Raw genomic sequence first — 8438 nt, 5'->3', positions numbered from 1 at the left:
CTGGCTCTCCGCCGGTGGGGCTGCCGGTGCACGTTGGGGGTGGGGGTGGGGGTAAGGTCAGTGTATCCGGTACCAAGTGTAGATGTGTGCGTGTCGCTAGGATCATGTGCCCCAGGGGGTGATCGGGCGCCTGTTTCCAACTTTTAGTCTGTTTCTGTGTTTGTGTACCGGGAAGGTGGGGGTTCAGTGTGAGTGTCTGACTAAAGTGCAACTGTGTGTGCGTTTGTTGGGGTAACTGGTGTCGGGTCTTGTCTTCGTGTGTGACCCCGTGTGCACGGGTGTGTGGCTCAGGCACCACCGGTCACCATGTGAGTGTGCGTAGCTGAATCCTCTCCCCCGCCTTCCTTTCGTTTTGAGCTTTGAGCTTTCCTCCCACCCGGGGCTGGTCCGCGGCTGAGCTCTGTTGGTGCGGCGGCACTCGGGACGCTCCGTAACGGGACTTTGGGGGTGTCGAGCTGTGAGTGCACCCCTCACATCCCTTTCCGTCACGCAGAGCCGCTGCTGCCTCTGCTCAGAACCCAAGCCTCGGCCGCTGGCCATGGAGGTGGCGCCGGAGCAGCCGCGCTGGATGGCGCACCCGGCGGTCCTGAATGCGCAGCACCCCGACTCGCACCACCCGGGCCTGGCGCACAACTACATGGAGCCCGCGCAGCTGCTGCCTCCGGATGAGGTCGACGTCTTTTTCAACCACCTCGACTCGCAGGGCAACCCCTACTACACCAACCCGGCCCATGCGCGGGCGCGTGTCTCCTACAGTCCTGCGCACGGTGAGCCCAGGGCCGGTGGGTAACTGGGAGGTCTGGCGCCGAGGCGCGGAAGGGGAGGAGGGCCCGGCTGCCTGCTTCCCGGATGTGGGATTCGCAGGAATCGGAGCAGCTTGGAAATTGGGGCGGGAAAGTTGGGGGCAGCGGCCTCTTGGGGAGCGTCTGGGTCCCACAGGGTTTCTGTCCATTTCCAGCTGGCCCGTGGGGGTTCCCTCCGGGCCCAGTCCAGTGGGGTTCCTTCTGTGCCACTTGTCCTTCAGTTCCAGACTGACATTCCTGATTATTGCCAGTTCTTACGTTTCTGGTTTTCTTTAGGGAGGAGTTACTGCTTGTCGTATTGTGAGTTTTGGTCCTGTGTATTCACGTCCTGGCCGAGCCCAACTCCTGTATCCTAACCCTTTTCTCTCCTCCCACAGCCCGCCTGACCGGAGGCCAGATGTGTCGTCCACACTTGTTGCACAGCCCGGGGTTGCCGTGGCTGGACGGGGGTAAAGCAGCCCTGTCCGCCGCTGCAGCACACCACCACAACCCCTGGACCGTGAGCCCATTCTCCAAGACACCGCTGCACCCCTCAGCTGCTGGAGGCCCCGGAGGCCCCCTCTCCGTGTATCCAGGGGCCGCGGGCGGGAGTGGGGGAGGCAGCGGGGGCTCTGTGACTTCCCTCACCCCCACTGCAGCCCACACTGGCTCCCACCTTTTCGGCTTCCCACCCACGCCGCCCAAGGAAGTGTCTCCCGACCCCAACACTACCGGGGCTGCCTCCCCAGCCTCCTCTTCCGCAGGAGGTAGTGCGGCTCGGGGAGAGGACAAGGATGGCATCAAGTACCAGGTTTCGCTGGCCGAGAGCATGAAGATGGAAAGCGGCAGCCCCCTGCGCCCAGGCCTGGCTGCTGTGGGCACCCAGCCTGCCACACACCACCCCATCCCCACCTACCCTTCCTATGTGCCGGCTGCTGCCCACGACTACAGCACCGGACTGTTTCACCCTGGAGGCTTCCTGGGTGGCCCTGCCTCCAGCTTCACCCCTAAGCAACGCAGCAAGGCACGCTCCTGCTCAGGTAAAAGCAGGTGCTAGGGACCTAGTGGAAGTGGAGCCGGTTTGTGCTTCGGGGAGTGGGCCTGTGATATGGGAGAGGAGGCAATGTCCGTTTCCCAGATCTAGGAATAAGTGGTGTCCCTCTCTAAGAGTCCCAACAGATGTCTGAGACCCAGAATGGGGGAGACGGGACCCTGAAACATTTGCCTTTTTCCTAAGTGTTCCTGGTGGCCCCCAAATTTCATTTTCCTTCCCCACTTCTCACCCTCCCCTCCAAGGCTGGCCACTGCCAGACCAGAACACAGAAAGGGAATTCTCCCTTCCTCTCCCTGAATCTGAAACGAAAATTCAGTGTACGAATATAATATGCAGGTGAGAGCAGCGAGGCTGTGTGTACGTGTGTGTACGTGCACGTGTGAGTCTGTGTGAGTGCTATTGGTACACTCCAGAGGCTCCAGACCCTAAAGGAATCTGGTTCTCCAACTCAATCAGTCCAATCTTGGGATTTTGGTGGCTCCCGATCTACTTGGGAGATTTCCCCAAAGCAAAATTCCCAAGACCTGTTCCTGCCCTGCCCCCTAGCATGTCCTTCATTCTCCCTCCCTGAAGGCTGGAGTGAGGGAATGAAACTGTAGGTGCTTCTGCTCTTCTGCATCAGGAGCTGGCTGGGGCCGAGCTAGGTTTTTCCAAGAATCTGGCCGTAGAGCAGAAATGGTGACTAGTGTGGGGGTCCTGCTGTCGATGTTTCCTTCCCAATCCTTTTAAGCTCCGGAAGAGGAAGATTTTAAAAACCTTTACTCCTGAGTCCAGGACCGACTCTTTCTTGCCCATATATATTGACAATTTAGTTTAAACTAAATGTGGCAAAATATCCTAGGTAACATGACGTTAAGGCAGCTACCCTGCTTGATCACTGACTGCCACCGGCTACCACCAGCACCCACCTTAGTTTCATCTCAGGGTCCCCGTTCTGCTCAGACCAGGTAGCTTGCCTTTAATTAGTCCTTTCTTCCAAGTTTGTTTTACATTCTATTTGAAGTCCAGATGGTCTTTTAACAAAAACAAAAGAAACAAAATACCAAAAAGCCTACAAATAGCGAAAAACCAAGACCACTTCATTTATTAACCTAAAAACGAAAGGACTTATTATTTATTTTATTTTAAAGAACAACAACTTCGATCCAAGTCTTGGACTGAACTGTAGGGCCTCAGTGGAAGGGCAGAAGTTGGGGAGAGAAAAGGATGTTACCCTGGACTGAGAGCAGAAAGACGGGATAAAGGCTGAGGGCATAGACGTGGGGCAGAGACTAGAGAGATGGCTGACCGTGGTTGGGGGTGGGGTGGGGTAGGAAAGAGACAAAAGAAGAGAAGCAGAACCAGAAAGGGGGCCAGAGTCCCTCTGGGCCCAGCCAGGTTGAGCTGGGTGACTGTTGCCACAGCCCTGCCATCAGCAAAGTTTGTTGTAAATACCCTCTCCTTGTCGCTCATTTGGAGAATCCGAACCCTATCCCTGGCCACACTTCTCCCTCCTGCCCTGTTCCCCTTTCTTCCAGAGAGGATTTTGAAGAGGGAGATTTGGACTTAAACTACTCTCCGAACTCCCCTCAGATGGGGGAGATCCCTTGGGTCCTTCTTCCAGCCTAGGTTGGGACTAAAAGTCATCCCCCTGAAGCAGCCTGGCCAAGGCAACTGCTGCCTGATCGGTCCCTGCTTGGCCACCTCCTGTGACCTTGTCAGTTAAGCAGTCCTGGTATCTCTCCCTGTCCCCCTTCAGAAGGCCGAGAGTGTGTCAACTGTGGGGCCACAGCCACTCCTCTCTGGCGGCGAGATGGCACTGGCCACTACCTGTGCAATGCCTGTGGGCTCTACCACAAGATGAATGGGCAGAATCGGCCGCTCATCAAGCCCAAGCGGAGACTGGTAGGCAGCGGGTGCGCGACGGGTAGCAGGTGGCTGGGGAGGTGGCCGCAGGGAGGCATGCAGGGGACGCTAACCTGGGCAGGAGCCGATAGTTAATTAAAAACTAACAGAACCCTTCAAATGCAGGTGATTTGCCACTTGAAATCCTGTTTTATCTTTAAATCACTTGGTTGTCAGTTGGGGTCGCCTTTCTTTCAGATCAGATTTTTTTCAAGCCAGATTTCCTCTGCAGCCCATCAGGGACCCTCACCCCACTCGGCTCAAGGATAGCGAAAGTTGAGTGTCCAAGGGCCCAGCTCCCATCCCCTGGCCTCTGTTTAACTCTTTTTAAAAATAGTGCCATGAAGTAATTTTCCTTGTGGCTTAGGGCAGCTCGCTCGCTTCCCAACACACAATCTCCTCAGGCCTATTTAAATAAAACACTCACACCAACCACCAAAAAAACCTGCCCTTTATTATTTTTCCATGGAGTCACCTATACTGTGTATTTTCATTTGAGTGATTTTAAAAAAATGCCCTTTCGGATCTCCTGCCGGAGTTTCCTATCCGGACATCTGCAGCCTGAAGATAAGGAAACTTCGCATATCTGTTTCCGGACTCCGAGAGTTTTTAGAGTCTCTCTTCAGCTCAGTCCTGCCTCTCGCTGGGCTGTTTTGAAATTTCTAATACCCTCCACTCTGCAAATAATGTGTAAATGCTAAGAATAATAAATATATTTTTTCAGGGCAAAGTGATTTATGAGGGCTAAATCACTCACCTCTTTGGGGGCCCCCTTTTTTTCCCCTGCAGCGAGGGCGGGTGAGGGCCGGGTAGGGGTGGAGGCTACGGTATTGGCCCCTGAGTCAGAATTCCAGCTTCAGGCTGCTTACTCACTCTCAACCCTCCCCGCCCCGAGGCTGCAGCCTGTAGTCCCCTCTGGGACTGAGCTCCAGCCTGGGGCCATTCCAGCTTCTGCTGGCTTCAGGGCGACCCCACCCCCACCCCTGCAGCTGGTGGGTCTCTGGGAAGTGTTGGGGGAACTCATTCTGTGACTGTAGGGCTGATGCTGGTTGACCCTGGAGAAGGGTTCGGCTTTTTTGGATAAAGATTCTCTTACCTTCTCTTACAAGCTTTCCACTCCCTTCTCCAGGAACCAGACACTCACTTCCAGACGACCTCTGCCCTGCATTCCTTGAAGGGTTGAGGGTGAAGGAGTTAGAACTCTGAGGTTTGGGGCACAAAGGGCTGTACAGATAGACCAGCATTGTTCAATAAACCTCTGAGGATGGAAATGTTCTAGATCTGCATGGTCCACTATGGTAACCTGCAGCTCATGTTGTGACTGCTGATTCCCTGAAATGTGACCAATGCAACTGAAGAAATGGGATTTCTACTTTTATTAAGTTGTAGTTTAAGTAGCCACATATGGCTAGTGGCTACTGTGTTGGACAGAGCAGCTTGAGTGAGACTCCCTAAATATTTTACATCTCCAACCTGGGCAATATAGGGTACCCCTGCCCTGTCCTCAGGCAGGACACTGACACACCCAGGATTTTGTATTTTAAAGGGAGTCCTGTGGGAGGAGACAGAGAAGCAACTCCAGACCCAGGAAGTCGAGGGGGAAGGAACCAGCTTTTTAAACTAAAGAGCCCTTATCAGGGCCTCAGTTTTCTCATCTGTAGAGTTAGATTGTTTGGTGATTGGAGGAGAAGGTTGATTTTTTCCTTCCAGCCCTTGAAACCCCTTTGATTATGAGATCAGGCTTCTGAGAGTTTTTTATTCTAAAGTTCTGTGATTGTTTAGATCTCAAATTCTAAATCTCCACAGCTCTGAGATGCCTTGATCCCCCTGGGGGATTTATGGCTCCTTGGCTAAGTTGCTGGGGATGGGGTGGGGTGGTGATGGGTATGGGGCAAAGGTTTGGGAGGCTGGTTGAGGTGAGGCATGAGAGCCCAGACTGCTGATGCTGGCCCCTCCCCTCTCAGTCTGCTGCCAGGAGAGCAGGCACTTGTTGTGCAAATTGTCAGACGACAACCACCACCTTATGGCGCCGAAATGCCAATGGGGACCCTGTCTGCAATGCCTGTGGCCTCTACTATAAGCTGCATAATGTGAGTCTGTCTGCCCCCACTCCACCCACCCACCCCTCCCTAGGGTCCGCTGCTCTTCGTGCTGCCAGCCACACTCTTCAGCTTGGCTTGGCTTCGGAAAGCCCTGAGAGCCAGAAGGGGTCCCATAAGAGAGGGCAAGCTGGATGGGGGTTCTCTACCTACATCAGGGCCCAACAGGAATCTCTGTTTAAAACAAAATCAGGGGGGAGGATTTTGTTTGTGTTGATGGGGGGCAGTGCTGGCATTTAGTGGGCACAGTGCCCTGCAGTGTGTGGGTCAGCCCCACACCGTGACAAGCACCCTTCCTGGAACCATGACAGTGCTGGTGATAAGACCATGGTGGGCATTTGGAGGTGGGGCCCCCAGCTTAGACCTGCCTCTGCCCCAAGCCAAAGCAGGAGGTGAGGGGTCTTGCTCTGGGAAGGGAACTTGACTCCCTGAAGTCCTTGTGGTTGCCCCTAGGTGAACAGGCCGCTGACCATGAAGAAGGAAGGGATTCAGACTCGGAACCGGAAGATGTCCAACAAGTCCAAGAAGAATAAGAAGGGGGCAGAGTGCTTTGAGGAGCTATCCAAGTGTATGCAGGAGAAGGCCTCCCCCTTTAGCGCTGCTGCCCTGGCTGGACACATGGCACCTGTGGGCCACATCCCACCCTTCAGTCACTCGGGACACATCTTGCCCACCCCGACGCCCATTCACCCTTCCTCCAGCCTCTCCTTTGGCCACCCCCACCCATCCAGCATGGTGACCGCCATGGGCTAGAGACAGCACTCCACAAACAGACAGCTGGATGCAAAGGAGGGTGGTCTGCAGCTTGAGGCTGGATGCTGCCAAGATGGGTGGACCAAAACCTTAGCTGTCTGCCCTTCCCTCAAGACTGATGCCTCTCCTATGAGCCCGGCCGGAGCCCCTTGCTGCCTCGCTTGTGGGCGCTCTGCTCAGTGGTCCCCAGTCACTGTGAAGATTCTCCCTGGAGCGGAGAGGCGGCCTCCGCCCAGCTGCTATCCAGGTGGGGCTTCCATCACCAACAATTGTATGGAGAGCAGAAAGGACAACTTTATGAAGAGAGAAGGAGGGGGCAAGGGACAAACAAAGGAAACCATTTTCAGAAGGAAAAAGGAGTAGGCAAAGATAATTTATTTGCTCTTGTTTCTAACAATGACTGGAAGATTTGGGAAGGTCTGAGCTGTCCAAGGCTCTCCCAGTCTTCCTCACCGCCAAGTGTTGCTTGGCCTGTCCACCTGCCAGGGCTCTGAGGGCAGATCTGCGGGGGACTTCAGCCCACACCTTCTCCGGCCTCCCTCTTTGAAATGCTGAGCCCCAGGCTGGGCTGAGCCAATCTCGAGGGGTTATTGCCCACAGGAGGCAGAGCCAGTGCGTGCCCTGCTGGTGGGCCCTGGAGGGCAGAGACAATCACAGGCGGTCCTGCGCAGATTCCCAGGCCTGGGCTGGGTCACAGGAAGGAAACAACATTTTCTTGAGAGGGGAAATGTCGCCCAGTTTGCTCCCCTGGCTCTGAGGCTGAAGCTGGTGTGACTTGTGTCCCCCTAATGGCAGAGCCACAGCCCGCTTCCCTTACCAGGTGGACCCCTGTACATACATTCTTTTTCTGCTAACCCCTTGGTCCCCTCCCCTCCCACTATGAGACAAAAGAAAAAATTATTTTAAAAAACTTGTATAAGCTTAACTCACTGATGAGTTAGTTGTTTTATTTTTAAACTCTTTTTGGGTCCAGTCAATTGTACTTTGCTACGGAAGCCCTTGCTATGGAAAGGAATAAAACCTACAAACCAAGGCTGTAGCTTTGCAATTATTTTTGGAAAAGTTTTTGGATCCCACAGCCCTAGAATGGAGAGCTGGGGGCCAGGGGAGGGGCCTTGGCTGCTCTTGGCTTCCGGGGGTTGATCTGGCAGGTGGCAAAGGCAGGAGTTGGGGGTGGGTCAAAACCAAGACTGAGAGAGAGGCCACAACCCTGCTGGAGTCCCAGGAGACCTGGGTTCTGCTCTGCTTTGTTGTGGTTGTCTGGATCCTTCCCAAGGTACAGCTGTACATAACTGTGTCTGAGTTTAGATTCTGTATGCGATGGTGGTGGGGTGTGCGGCTGGCGAGGCCAGGCCCCCGAAGAGGATTGTGCTGATATAGTTGACCAAGTGCAATATGGGCAGGCAATCGCTGGAGGGGCACCACCGCCAGGAATAACTTATTTTGTACTAGCATCTGCATAAGAAGAATCGGCAGCATTTTCTGTTTTTATGTTTTATTTGGCTTGTTTTATTTTGGATTAGTGAACTAAGTTATTGTTAATTATGTACAACATTTATATATTGTCTGAAAAAAATGTATGCTATCCTCCTATTCCTTTAAAGTGAATACTGTTAAGAATAATAAATACTTTTTGTGAATGTTTCTGTCCTGTTTTGTGGACTCCTCTGAGGCACCCGAGTCCCTGGTGCACAGATTAGCAGTCAAACTGAACTGCTACTACAGCCAAGTGATTTGGAAGGAAGGGCTCTTGGAATAAGGAATAGGGCCTGCCTGGCTGAGACATGAGATACTGATAGTCCTCTAAATTCCTTCCATATGAATTTCCTCATTATTACCAAACTGGGGTCCCTGGGGGACTGGAGA

The 8438-nt window shown here is 53.7% G+C and overlaps 1 protein-coding gene across 4 annotated transcripts in view; it reads left to right on the top strand.

Moving 5' to 3' along the window:
* The window catches only part of GATA2 (GATA binding protein 2), a 15811-nt gene extending 7599 nt beyond the window's left edge, over positions 1-8212 (top strand). For 3 of the 4 annotated variants that reach the window (XM_019658672.1, XM_019658669.1, XM_019658673.1), the window contains 5 exons: positions 494-767; positions 1181-1822; positions 3575-3720; positions 5685-5810; positions 6273-8212. In XM_019658672.1, the coding sequence (XP_019514217.1) occupies positions 539-767; positions 1181-1822; positions 3575-3720; positions 5685-5810; positions 6273-6572 (1443 nt within the window). In that variant the 5' untranslated portion in view covers positions 494-538 and the 3' untranslated portion in view covers positions 6573-8212. The remainder of the gene's footprint in view (positions 1-493; positions 768-1180; positions 1823-3574; positions 3721-5684; positions 5811-6272) is intronic. The other variant, XM_019658671.1, reaches the window with a different exon arrangement.
* Positions 8213-8438: the final 226 nt, after the last annotated feature.

The sequence above is a fragment of the Hipposideros armiger genome, unplaced genomic scaffold, assembly GCF_001890085.2.
Source record: "Hipposideros armiger isolate ML-2016 unplaced genomic scaffold, ASM189008v1 scaffold_286, whole genome shotgun sequence".
Classification (NCBI taxonomy): domain Eukaryota; kingdom Metazoa; phylum Chordata; class Mammalia; order Chiroptera; family Hipposideridae; genus Hipposideros; species Hipposideros armiger.
The sequence above is the reverse complement of the archived record's forward strand: the minus strand, read 5'-3'. Positions and strand labels throughout refer to the sequence as shown.